Source organism: Mizuhopecten yessoensis, unplaced genomic scaffold (genome assembly GCF_002113885.1).
Source record: "Mizuhopecten yessoensis strain PY_sf001 unplaced genomic scaffold, ASM211388v2 scaffold716275, whole genome shotgun sequence".
In the NCBI taxonomy this organism is placed as follows: domain Eukaryota; kingdom Metazoa; phylum Mollusca; class Bivalvia; order Pectinida; family Pectinidae; genus Mizuhopecten; species Mizuhopecten yessoensis.
In genome coordinates this window covers 342972-356662 of record NW_018480035.1, presented here as the reverse complement: position 1 = coordinate 356662, position 13691 = coordinate 342972, and the positions used below count along the sequence as shown (strand labels likewise).

The 13691-nt window shown below is 36.6% G+C and overlaps 1 protein-coding gene across 6 annotated transcripts in view; it reads left to right on the top strand.

Moving 5' to 3' along the window:
* Window positions 1-13691, top strand: part of LOC110442531 — a 141859-nt gene that overhangs the window by 22091 nt on the left and 106077 nt on the right. For all 6 annotated transcript variants that reach the window (XM_021486182.1, XM_021486181.1, XM_021486176.1 and 3 more), the window contains 8 exons: window positions 339-464; window positions 901-990; window positions 1845-1959; window positions 2252-2408; window positions 3837-3901; window positions 4310-4444; window positions 5508-5656; window positions 6904-7016. In XM_021486182.1, the coding sequence (XP_021341857.1) occupies window positions 339-464; window positions 901-990; window positions 1845-1959; window positions 2252-2408; window positions 3837-3901; window positions 4310-4444; window positions 5508-5656; window positions 6904-7016 (950 nt within the window). The remainder of the gene's footprint in view (window positions 1-338; window positions 465-900; window positions 991-1844; window positions 1960-2251; window positions 2409-3836; window positions 3902-4309; window positions 4445-5507; window positions 5657-6903; window positions 7017-13691) is intronic.

Genomic DNA, 13691 nt, shown 5'->3' with positions numbered 1-13691 from the left:
GAATAAATATTCTGTATACCAGGAAATTTTATATCGGTAAATTTTTTGCCATTTGCCGATACAATTTATATTTTACACAGTGTTAATTTCCCCCTTCCCAGTTACTTGCTATTTATATTATGTTGTTCGCTAACATTTACTGTAACGAAAAATTCGCCCTCATTATGGTTTGCAGAAAAGACGAAAAAGTTAAAATGCGGCAAAAATTTCCTGGTGTACAGTATATGTAAACCGATAGTAGGATTAGCGAATAAATGTGACTTCACATCCTTTTATAATGGAAATCGAAAAATTTTGAATTTCCTTATGATCAGTGCTATTGATATCTACATTTCCAGGTTGTTAGTTACACAGTGGAGAAAAGTCATCAACGTGTTACGTCTTCACGCTACCCATTTTGGCGCTGGTGGAACTACCTGCACCGTACTTGGACCTGGACGTGGAATGCCATTTTCGTTCTTGGGGTGAGTTACTTTCCTTGATTTTCATTCTAGTGGAAACATGTTGTTCAAAATAAGAAGAGGTTCCTTCCCTACAGATTTGGTAAAGATTGAATTAATTTTACCATAAAAACCACAATAATTTTACCCTCAGATATAAGTATTTTACCAGGCTTCATAAGCTTAACGATACAGAAAGTCAAAAGTTGAAAATTTGTGTTTTTAGAGAGTTTTTCTAGCAATCTTTTACACACTGAGGTTGTGGCGGAGATATTAGAGAAGGTTATTTCTGTCATGAAAACTCAAGAGATTTTTCAGCATTACGCGAAGCTTTTTAAACACTGATATTTTGACTGTCAGGTATCATAGAATGTTATTTTTGTCGTCAGTATATGTTGGTCATCAGACTACAGGTTTTCTGCCATTACGACGAGCTTTAAGACCCCCACTTTGTTTACAGGTTGTGATCCCCTGGTGCAGCTCCATCAGTCTGAGGGCGCTGTTCAGCATCAAGCCTTTCATACCAGACACTACTCTTAGTCAGAATGATGTAAGTAATTAATTTCTGCAAGTTACATGCATATTTGTTCATCCAATGGAAAACCAACTCAGTCAGGAAAGTGATCATTCCTAAAGGCAAATGCTGTAAATTGGCTAACTTTGGCAAGGAATTTAGTTCAGAAAATTTTGTGAATTTTGTGGAAACATAGCAGATTACAAGTACAAGCATGTCAAAATTGTTTTGCACTTTTTGTAAATAAAGAAAAACAGAACTTACAAAAAGTTAAATACTCCATTGTTGGACACTGCAGGTGAATGTCAATGTGTTATGTTGTTAATTGATAAGAATAGACAGAGCAACACAATATTATTTTTTTTTTATTGCTATAACGATCACATAATTTAATTTAGAATCTATCAGTGATACACAAAACAAAAAGCTCTCAAACTTGTATATCAGTGAATAATTCAAACCTGTATAATAATAAACGTATTTAAAAAAAATTGCATTTTTTATTTAATACTAAATAATAAGTTTGTTGACCATATGTCCGCATTGTTTTGTTCAAGACTTTTCAGTTCGCTGAAAACAGTAGTTATATTGGCTACTTCTAGTATCTACCACATTGAACACCGTGTGAAAACAGTAGTAAGATTGGCTACTTCTAATATCTACCACATTGAACACCGTGTGAAAACAGTAGTAAGACTGGCTACTTCTAGTATCTACCACATTGAACACCAGGTGAAATGTGTTTCTGGAAGAGGACATGTTGTACACACACAAAAAAGATAACAAAGAAGTATAATTTTAGCATGAACACGATTGATTTAGGAAATAAAATGTCTGAGGAGTAATTTATAGATAACAATGAAGGAAGTGACTGTACATGGTCCTTACAGGGCAAGTTGTATCGAAACTCGTACGCCACAACCCAGACCCTGTGTTCTCGCCTCAGTCGACTGTGGGTCAATGTCTGGGAATCCAGGAAAAAATTTGAGGATGCTCCAGACCAAGGTAAGTAGTCTGACATTGTCATGCAACAAAATCAGATGTTTTTGTGCTCAATCTGCTCTTGGCTAATGCTACGGCAATCAAGAAAAGGGACCTATAGTCTTACATCTGAGTCAGATCTTTCTATACCTCAGAAACAAGACTTTGGAAACACAGTTCATAAGTTAATTGTTCAAATGAAAATGAACAGGTTTAATTTTACAGTAACAGATGGTATGTTTATGTGCAGGTTTACAGTAACAGATGGTATGTTTATGTGCAGGTTTACAGTAACAGATGGTATGTTTATGTGCAGGTTTCCTAGGAAAGAGTTTGACACGTCATATCAACCGTTTCTGGAACTACGTCATGAAGGGGGCGTGTGGAACAGTAATACTAGTCCTCTTCTTCCCGGTCTGCTGTGTCGTTACTTCTACTGCCTCCCTGACAGCAGCCGTCACTGCTCCCCTGTGGTAAGTTTGGCTATACCTGCCTCCCTGACAGCAGCTGTCACTGCTCCCCTGTGGTAAGTTTTGCTATTCCTGCCTCCCTGACAGCAGCCGTCACTGCTCCCCTGTGGTAAGTTTGGCTAAACCTGCCTCCCTGACAGCAGCCGTCACTGCTCCCCCGTGGTAAGTTTGGCTATACCTGCCTCCCTGACAGCAGCCGTCACTGCTCCCCGGTGGTAAGTTTGGCTATACCTGCCTCCCTGACAGCAGCTGTCACTGCTCCCCTGTGGTAAGTTTGGCTATACCTGCCTCCCTGACAGCAGCTGTCACTGCTCCCCTGTGGTAAGTTTGGCTATACCTGCCTCCTTGTTAATAGTTTGTGTAAAGATAAAATATTTAAACTTTGGTAAGGCCAGAAAAATTATGCTGCAGTTTAATTTTCGCCCTCCATGCTTTGGGTGAATTTATTATATAATTACAGCAAATATTAATAAACAACATAACATACATTGTAATAAATGTACGCGAAAAATTGATTTCATGAGCAAGGGGCGAAATTTTGACTGGGAGAGAATTTCCCAGTATATAGTCTTCCAGAAATGTATATACATGTATTTATCACATGTTTTCAACCATAAACATTGACTAACCATTGTCCTGGATCCTATATTGACAAAACAGTGGTCAGCTGAAACACTTGATTCTAATAAACTGGATTTATGGTTTGGAAATTTACTTTCACCGGTGTGAAAATAGTTAAGATAAATCTTTTCTGAAATGAAACCTTATACCTTGTAGAACTTTTATGAAAAAGTAATAAATATGAAATAAACCAAAAATAGTGTTCTTAGTGTCAAAACGTAATGGGGTCAGAACAGCTAGATTCAGATCTATCTTGGCCCACTGATCACGACACTGTCCCGGTTACCGACTGAACTACCTGATTGGCGGTAATGATAATTCCCTGGCCCAGTCCATCCACAGTTACATCCCAGATAAAACTAAAGGGAAGTGACTAGGTATGGAGGCACGGTAGTCCAGTGGTAGGACGCCGGGCTCAAGACCGAAGGGTTGCGGGTTCGCGCTGCGACACGGCAATGTGTTGTATCTTTGAGCAAGATACTGTACTCAGCTGTAAGTGAGTACGTGGTAGGGCAGTGCTAGAATTGTAGAATGCTAGCTGTTAGCGCCAAATTGGCAGCTTTGGCTGTATGCTCCCCAGGGAGTTGAGAAATGTATTGGCTGGTTGCAAAGGCCCTATAACCACGGATAATAATTTGTGAACCACTTTGAGACGACCTACGAACTAGGTTGTAATAAAGCGGTATATAAGAACCTCCAAATATTATTATTATTATAAAACTACAGTGGAATTCCCTAGTGTATTGCAAGCAGTGTGACATTATGTTGAGTCAACTTTAATGATAATAACAATATTTTTGATATTTTCAGGATGCCAGCTGTTACCCTATTCGTTCATATAAGTTTCTTCCTCGTTTTCGATTTTGACTGTCCAGGTGAGTCATTGTTTTGAGTGCTTAAGATGAAAAACAATTGTGTTTACATCAGTTCGAGTTGATCAGTTTTCTAAGATTTAAATCCGAAATATTAAAAACTGTTCTACGGACCTCTCTATTACATAACATTATGTTTTGTTTTATCTTTTGTGTGAATTACTTTTCTTTCTCAAGTAAAAAAAATTGTAAAGTTTAATTGTTAGAAATGAAATATAACATATACATGTTTGAGAAAGTAAAGTAAATTGCATCCTGTATAAGTTGCTGCACAAATGGATGTATAAGTTGCTGCACAAATGGAAAAAACATACTTTTTATGTATCGGACTATGATGATGGGATGTTAACTGATCAGGTTTCTCCTTACAACGTGGGAAATGTCTCATGATTTCATGCATTTCTGTTTCAGATGAAAGTAACCGATTGTTCCTGATTTTCGAAGCCTTACTAGGAAGGATTGTACTTCAAGGACTGATACAGCCGATAGCTGCACTACTTACAGGGGGTATCCTCTGCCCACTAGCTGCCTTAGCGGTGTCTATCTGTACGTGGAAACTATTACAATCACCTGTTTCTCAAAGACATCCTCAATTCTGTAGTCTGTAAAAGCAGTTAGATTCAATGGGGGTTAAAGACTTGTGGTTTGCATGTGGGGACCGATTTTTTATCCTTAAATTTCTTGGAATCGACACAATACTGATATTGTCAGTATTTAATTCAATGAAAGACGTAATACAAAACATATAGAAAGAATACAGGTAAGTTCAGGTAAGATCGATGTGATCACTCGAAAGGAATCGATCAAATCCGTCATGCTCGATCGGTTACAAACAAAGATACTACTACATACGAAAAGAAGACTCCCATACGTGTACCCTACCCTGACGGTAGTGCACAATAAATTAAGATGTGTTTACTGAATTGATAAATATCATCCAAAGTTCAGGGGTCATCTGGTCCAAGATCTCCCTATAAAACAACGAAATAAAAGAAATTATTTCCCCAAACAAGACGTAATGCTTTTACAGTACTAATTCAAAAAGTGGGAATGCATTTTATAATTTGATCAAGATATAGGGTGCATTCGCGTATCCGGTTGAAATGGTTGAACCTGTAAAGAAAACGACAGGTACAGATTTGGACCGAGGCTGACCTCAGGAAAATTTGGTACATGTAGATTGAGGGGTCCAGACGTACCTGACCGAAACTAAAATGCTGACTATTGCCAATTTGCGTTATTTCTTTCTTAAACAATGTCAAGTCACATGTAATTTTTAAGATACGTTAGGTAATTTAGTGGACGCGTAAAAGAAGGGCATAATATTCTTGATACATTGTTTTTTATTCTCTGAAAACTGCTTATAGAACGGTCCAAGTGTGTTCGTTTATCGTGGAAAATTTCTGCGCCACACGTACCGTTTTAACCGGGATACGCGAATGTAGCCATGATGTTCCCGTTTGTTAACTTAAAATTCTGTAAGTTGCTGAATTTATGATAAAGCATAGAATTACTTATCACTAAAATCAAAGCTGCTCAGATTTGATGTCATATGTAAAATCATTGCATTGTGTCTATTTTGTCATCAGCTGTTGATGTGTTATTTCAGTTGGCCTGCTGAGGCGGACGGGACGTGGAGCGTGGGACACTGTGATGTACTTCACGGTGGTGAAGAGTCGGGGGCGGGTCCCGGCCAAGGACAGCTTTGTGGCCCGCAGGATAGCAGGGCCGGGACTGGCCTCTAACTACTACTTCCAGGTACATTCTTTTAATCCTGACCCTCTTTGAAAACCAAAGTTTTACTTACCCTATCAAAGGATAATTTATTTACTGTTTTGCATGTGGTTATAGATGAAAATTACATGCACAAATCTTTTTATAAATTAAAAACTTTCAAAAATTTGACACAAAGACATTTTGATAAATATTTTCGAAATTTCATTAAACCTTATGTCTATTCTAACTAAATACTCTGGCCTACAGGTAATCATGAGTTGACATGATAAAACTAAAGCAGATCTTTTCTTGGAAAATACGACACTGATGTCACTAATTTCATGCCATTGAGAAAGGGTTCATCAGGCTTTCAACAAATTTTCAAATATTAAGTTTTGTGAAACCTTGTTACATATGAAGGCTTTCAAAGCTGAAACATTTGAAAATTTCCGTTTTTCGCAAAGAACTGTGAAACAGTGTTTCAGTACAAATTTAGGAGTCAGACATTTTGAATATAAACTTAATGATTACCAGAATAAAACTTGGTTAAAAAAATGAATTGAGAGAAATTTTGATTGCCTGTAGGCACGGTAGTCTAGTGGTAGGACGCCGGGCTCGTGACCGAAGGGTTGCGTGTTCGGGCCACGGCACGGCACTGTGTTGTATCTTTGAGCAAGATACTTTACTCCGCTTGTTCCAGTCTACTCAGCTGTAAATGAGTACGTGGTTGGGCAGTGCTAGAGTTGTTGAATGCTAGCTGTTAGCGCCGAAATGGCAGCTCCGGCTGTATGCTCCCCAGGGAGTTAAGAAAGGTATTGGCTGGTTGCAAAGGCCCTATAACCACGGATAATAATTTGTAAACCGCTTTGAGACGACCTACAAACTAGGTTGTGATAAAGCGGTATATAAGAACCTCAAATTATTATTATTATTATTAATTGCCACTACATATATTTGCAAATAGCTGTTAAAGAGGAGATTGTACAATCATTTTTGCTTGAATAAATCTGTGTAATATGCATGTGTTATAGAACATATAAAGGTAACACTTTAGTAAAGATTATATCCAACACTTTTTTATTTATTTATTTTTAATTTTTTTTCACCAGTGTTTGTGTTTTTGTAATTTTCCATTGAAAAATTTCAATCTACAAGGTATGTAAAATTCACAAAAATTCCAAAGCCAATAACTTCGACTCAAAAAGTGATAAAAAAAACCAACAGACCAAAAGTAAATTTTAAGTACTCTTTGCCTGAAGATAGTTATAAAATGATGTTGACACTTACAGATTCAGATGGAGCAGGCCCTCGCTGCACTAGATTCGCGTATGGAACAGGACGAGCTGGAGGCCTGGAAGTCCCACGTCACCAAGGTCATAGAGCTTCCGAAGGAAAAGTACAGGTAGGACCAGCATACATTCTCGTTACAGGTAGATACTCTGTTACAGGTAGGACCAGCATACATTCTCGTTACAGGTAGATACTCTAGTGAGAGAGACGGACTGTGCAGTGGAACCTTGTATAGCTTGACTCCAGTTATCCCAAGTCTTTTGTTTTTTTCTCTCCAAGTATTAGATGAGATGATATGACAATTTATACAAATTTACAAGATACAACACACAAAAACGTTAATTGAAACCTACAATTATTTTTAGGAACTAAAATATCTTCAAAATGACATATCCTTTTTTCCGCTGTAACAGATGTTGTTGCAGAAAACAAATTATCTAGAATATTTAAATGTGTTTCCACTTAATTTTGATGGAAAACAAATTTAAATGAATAAATTGAAGAAGAAGAAATCAGACTATTAGGTCCAAAAATAGCAACTGGTAAAGCTAGTGATACTGTTTGAAATGCAAATTAGTAGTAACAGTCAAAATCTCATATTGTCTCAGATTGGATGAAGTGGTTATCTCCCCTTAGAGGTAAAATCTCGCACTGATTTCCAGTAAGAATTTCACACTGTCTGGATAATGCAGAAACTTAATTCTATTCTTATCAAAAAGGCAAGATTAGAACATATGATTAATACACCAACCTGACATCATCAATCTTTCTCAAAAAAGACACAATGGATAGATGTTAGAGGGATCTGTTCCTTAATAAGATAACACCTGTTACGGAAAAAAACCTGATTTGATGCTTTATACTGAATTACATACAGGATCTTATATTTCCTTTTCATCAGAGATTTAGAGATTTATGAAATGTGTCTGAAATTTTTCTTTTTTAAAACTGGCGAGGTTCCGCCATTAAACCACAGTATTGATAAATGTTTAGCAGTGACATGACTTGCTGCGTAAGTTTTTAACTACAAGATGGTATACATCCAAGAAGTTTTGATGTTTGTTATTTGTGTGTACAAATATGCAGCTTTTGTGTGTAAAAGCGATAAACGTGAGCCTCTGTATCAGTCGACTTCCTGTGTACGTAGACGGGATACCGTCGACTTCCTCCGCTCCATGTCTCGATATGTAAGTCTGGGGATCAGACTCAACATGCAACTAGCATTTAGGTGTAGTTTTTGAGATAACACCCTGTTTATTTAGGATTTGCTTGCGAAAATATTGTGCTTTGATTGTCATCAACAGAACATGGTTAGGGCTGACCTTCGCTGACCCCGACATATGTTTTTTTTTTGGGAATATGCGTAAAATGTTGATGCATTTGTATTTCATCTTGAGGAATGACCGGGACAGATACCAACCATGTGTGTTATTTTTAGCAGCATATGGAGATTTTCAGTATTTTTTTCTGAATAATTTGGTCTTAAAACAGCAAATAACACCTCTGTCAGAATAAGAATTGGTTTTCTATGAGATGATAGATTTTTTTTGTGTGTTTCTTGCTATAAAAAAAGTACTGTATTTGATGAGGAGGACAAGGCTTGTCAGAGAAACCTGCACATCAATGTTGGAGATTTCTCAGGTGACCTTGACATCAAATATCATATTATATCCATGTGACCTTGACACAGATGTCGGATATAATATTAAAGTCACATTGACACTAATGTTATATATTACCAACCATGTGACCTTGACACAGATGTCGGATATTATTAAAGTCACATCGACACCAATGTCATATATTACCAACCATGTGAGCTTGACATCAATGTTGGGTATGACTACAGATACCATTGCAACTTGTGTCAGACAATTTATCCTATTTGCCAGTGTCAGATATTGATCTTGTCACCTTGACATCAATGTCAGGTATTACTAAATTGACCTTGACACCAATGTCGGATGTTGGCCATGTGACCTTGACATCAATATAAGAAATACTCAAAAGTGACCTTGCTACCATTGTCATTTGTTAAATAACCTTCCTAGGACCTGAGGCCAGACCATTAGTGTCAGTGTTGTTCACTTCCCTTGTCTTTGGTTTAGAGCCCTAGATGTGTCATAGTACAGACAATTTAAGGCAAAAGATCCCGACCTACAAATTAGCATAGAAAATAAAACTCCAGTGCTAATGGTTGTCAGAACGACGGCCTTATCTGGATTGTGGTACAATAATACACATAGCTGTTTTGAAATGAGGTTTTATGCTCAGCCAATTATACTTAAATGTATACAATTTGGCATTTATTTTCAACAATTGTATTGACAAATTGATATATCTCAAATATTTGTCCAGGTTCAATATATCAAGGGTTGTCTGTGTATGTTACACCTTTGATAAATTCAAATCTTCGGAATAAGTCATTTGGCAGATCTGTCGCATGATTTCATAACTCTGTGAAGTGATTTTCTAACCTTGTCAAAAGAGTTTGTGACTCAAATAATTCTGCATCTCTGACACAGGATTCTGTAATTGTGTCACAAAATTAATTAAATAGTTCTGTTACACGATTCTCTATCTCCGAAACATGTGCGAGTAATACCCAATTTTAGCTAATGTACCGCAATCTTTCCTGAAATTAGCAGTCATGAATCAGCATGTCGGAGATTTTTACAGATAACTAGACAGCATTTCACCCTTAACCCTTTCACCCCTATGTAACTTTAGTAGACTCTACCACGCATTGATATGGATGAGTCCATCATGGTCTACAGTGGTGAAAGGGTTAACAAGGAGCTATTTTATGTTCCTTGACTCCGCCATTACCTATAACATTGTCTCCGGACACGGAGCTAACATTCGTGAACTTTGCTTTTACAACATTCATTGACTTATAGCCATTATAACATTTTCTCCGAACACGGAGCTAACATTCGTGAACTTTGCTATCACAACGTTCATTGACTTATAGCCATTATAACATTGTCTCCGAACATGGATCTAAATTCATGAACTCCGTTATTTCTAAGATAGAACTGACATTCATCGAGACTCAATGAGCCGTAGAACACATCTTTCACTAAAAGCAACCCAACATTCATAGCCGTATGGCAGTTTATGACACAAATTAGAACCTTCTCCGAGAAAGTACTTTCAATTTAAAATTGTTGCCAGCAGGACAATAAAAGTTTGTAGAGACGTGTTCTGTCCTGATTATCTAATTACTTAATTGTGGAGTAGAGACGGAAAAGTTTGTTTATATCCTAACAAGTGGCTCTTCCTTGCTGAAAACTTCACGGAACATGGCCTGATTGAGGTGAACAATCTTCCTGTCTGTTTTTTACAAGCAGGTTACTACAGTGTGAAGAGGGAACACTAACTCCTGTGTCTGCTTCGAGAGCTCTGTTCTACTTTGGTCGTATGTAAATTATAACCAGGTGATTCATTCTTAATCATTCTATTTCTGTAAAACAATTAAAGGAATGCTGTTCCGTGCAAGAAGCTACACAAACTGAATTCATCAAAATTAAGTCTGCTTGATTGATCTCGTTCGTATTAGGGTGAAGTCCATTCCGACGGAACACATATAGTTTTTGTGCTGATTGGATAGTTTTTAGATAACTCAGGTTCAGCTAAGAAGCTGAATTGAAGTCTGAGTTATTCAGGTTAACTGATTACACAGGTTCAGTTTGGGACCTATTACTTAAAAGTTAAATACATAGTTTGGTAAAGACATGCATTTGTAATGCTATTAACAGATTTTTCCCTTATTTAGTTTTTTCCCTATTTAGACCACAAATTGTATATGACTGATTGTGTTGGAGATAAGTACTGTCAAGTATGCCAGTTAATGACAGCCAGATGTGTTTTAACTCATTCACCCCTGAAATTTTATGAACTATTCCAACCTTCGAATTGGAAGAGTTCAAATGTGTCTTCAGGGGTGAATGAGTTAAGTAATATAGTAATAGTAAACCATGTTGATAGTGAACCCCTAAGGGGATCTGAGAGATTTGTTAACTATATATATATAGACATAATATGTTATAGTTACACGTCAATATTCCTTACCAGGGGTTAAAAATGTTATTAACACTTTATCATTATCAATACTCCATGGAACTTCTTAACTCTAAGAACATTTTAACTAAAGTATTCTTAGATTTAATTTTTCCTATTAAGTGTCCTGGAGTTACCACAATTTATCCACAGTTCTAAGTCAAAAGGTGAATTCTTTACCAGAATTCATATATGTTTTAATGTTTTGATAAGCAAGGAAATTAAAAACATTCTTAAAGATCTGGAGACAAAAACTATTAGCAGGAGTTCTTCGTAAGCATCATAAGCATGTCGGTACTAATTGCGTTTTATTGTACTTATTGCGTTTTATTGTACTAAGTGTGTTTTATTGTACTAAGTGTGTTTTATTGTTTTATTGTACTAAGTTAGTTTTATTGTACATACAAAATGTACAAGTATTAGTAGATCTAATGCCATCACCAATAACACTTTTTCCGAACAAGACGTTTCCGTAACGACGGGTGGTCCGAGACACACTACCGTGTCCAGTACGATCAATAGGGTCTTCAACTGTTGAGATGAAAAAACATATTGGGAGCCTTTCGTGTGCTGTAGCTATATATAGCCGGCTGTCGTACATGTATTTCGAGTATGTACATGATATACGTTTTGTCAGAGCTGTGACTACGCCCCGTAAACAACCAACATGTGGCAGGTATTGGTCGAAGAATGCCACTAAAAGCATTGTTACATCAACAATAGAAATAGTTTCTGCGACTGGTGTGCAGTCTCGGTCCGTACACTCGAGTGACGAGACAGGTACAGGGTTGATACAGAGGCTAAATTAACAGTTATACAAGCGATTGTCGGAGAGAACATTGATTCCCCTGGTATGGTTTGTCCATAAGACATTCCCCCAGTCTATCCCAGAGACCAATTGACCTTGTCAAGGGCAGCCATTTTTATTGTAACGGCTACATCAAGGTCATGTCTGGTGGGTAATTTGGTATGGTAAATACCTGCAAATTTTGTAATGACTTAAATTTTTTCAACATTTTCTCTTGTCTGTGAATTTCTTATAGTTGATGAAATTGTCTTACTATCAAACTTGCTTGTTCAAAAAATGTTCAAGGTTTAAATGGTTTTCAAATGATTCATCATTTCGTTATATAGCATTAAAGGTATCAGATTATGCATGTGCTTTCTATTAATAATTCAAATATTTTGTCTGCATGGTATTTCATCTTAAAACGAACGAATAATATTTCAATTTGTATGAAATACAGATAAAATTGTCATTTGTTTATAAGAATTATAAGGAAGTGTTTAAAATCAGAAAGACAATTTGCTTTGCAGAAGGCTCTTGTTTAAACTAAGTTTTTTTTCCGTTCGCCTGAAGATCTTCAAAGGAAAGATGCAGTTTATGATATAGTGAATGTTTATATTTTGAAGATGATGAAATATGAAAGTTAAAATCAAGAGTGGGTTAACGTTGTGAAGTGCTTTTATCAGTGTAGATAGTTAAGATGTTACTGTAAGTTTAGATTGTGAGGATAAAAACGTTGACCTTGCACCCTCGGGAACGAGACAGATGTCAGGGAGTCGGTATGTAAGCGTGATAAACGATGCTGTCCAATTTTCTAAAAAAAGACGTTAAATAAAAAAAATGACGAATTAGAACAACGTTTGCTAGTGTTTCCTGTATGTGAGATTTGTTTGTCTTCCATTCGAGAGGCAGACATGCCTGGTTACGGGGGAAGTTGTAAACTTACTCGCTGGTCTTGTAACAGGAAGTAGCATGGCCACGGAAAACATGCAGATATGAAGAAATATGGATGTATAACTTAAAAGACGCAGCTCTCCGTTGGTCCTTGTACTGTACACATTAGCTATACACTGGAATTATTATCAATGTGTTTTCATTTAAACCTGGACCAACATCTTCTCCCACGTGTTTCCACTACGACTATACGAGAGGCAGCACTTGTTCTTGTCTCTCAGAACAGTTGAAAAATGTTATATAAGTTGTAGGCATTATTTCTTAAGATATCGCTGGAAAGAGGAACTCATTGTGTTTCTGTGATTTACATGGCTCTCGCTTGGCATCAGTATATGATGTTACAGATGTAAATGTAGTTCTAGTTATATCAATTATTTCTCTGAAGATATAGCGGAAAAGAGGAGAATATTTCGTTTCTACAATATATACAGATTTCTTAATTGGCATCATCAGTGTGTGACATAATGGTTGACAATGTATTGCTAATAATACTTGTCAATTGGTTGTGAATTATTTGTCAAGATATATCACTAAAAGGGAAAAAAAATGTTGTTTTTCTTTAGTTGGTGGGTTACTTATTTCGTATCGGTCTATATCATAACAATTGAAAAATATAAAAGAACTTGTAAATAGTTTCGTAATGTATCAGTCTAACATACCAGTTCAAATACGTAATATTACTTGTGAATTACGTTTACAGAAATCGCTGAACAAAGGAGCTCACAGTGTTTGTACACTGTCGAGGTTTCTAATTTAGACTTATCTAGATCTAATATTGTGTATATGTTGCTGTTTGGTGACAATATACTTAAGGCTGTATGCTAGTCTCCATGCAGCATGAATGGCAATGTCTAATATTGTCTATATGTTGCTGTTTGGTGACAGTGTACTTAAGGCTGTATGCTACTTAACTGTTACAGGCACTGTCCTATTTAAACGAGAGGCACTCTTGGAAATCTGAAACTTTGTATTTTGAATTGAAAT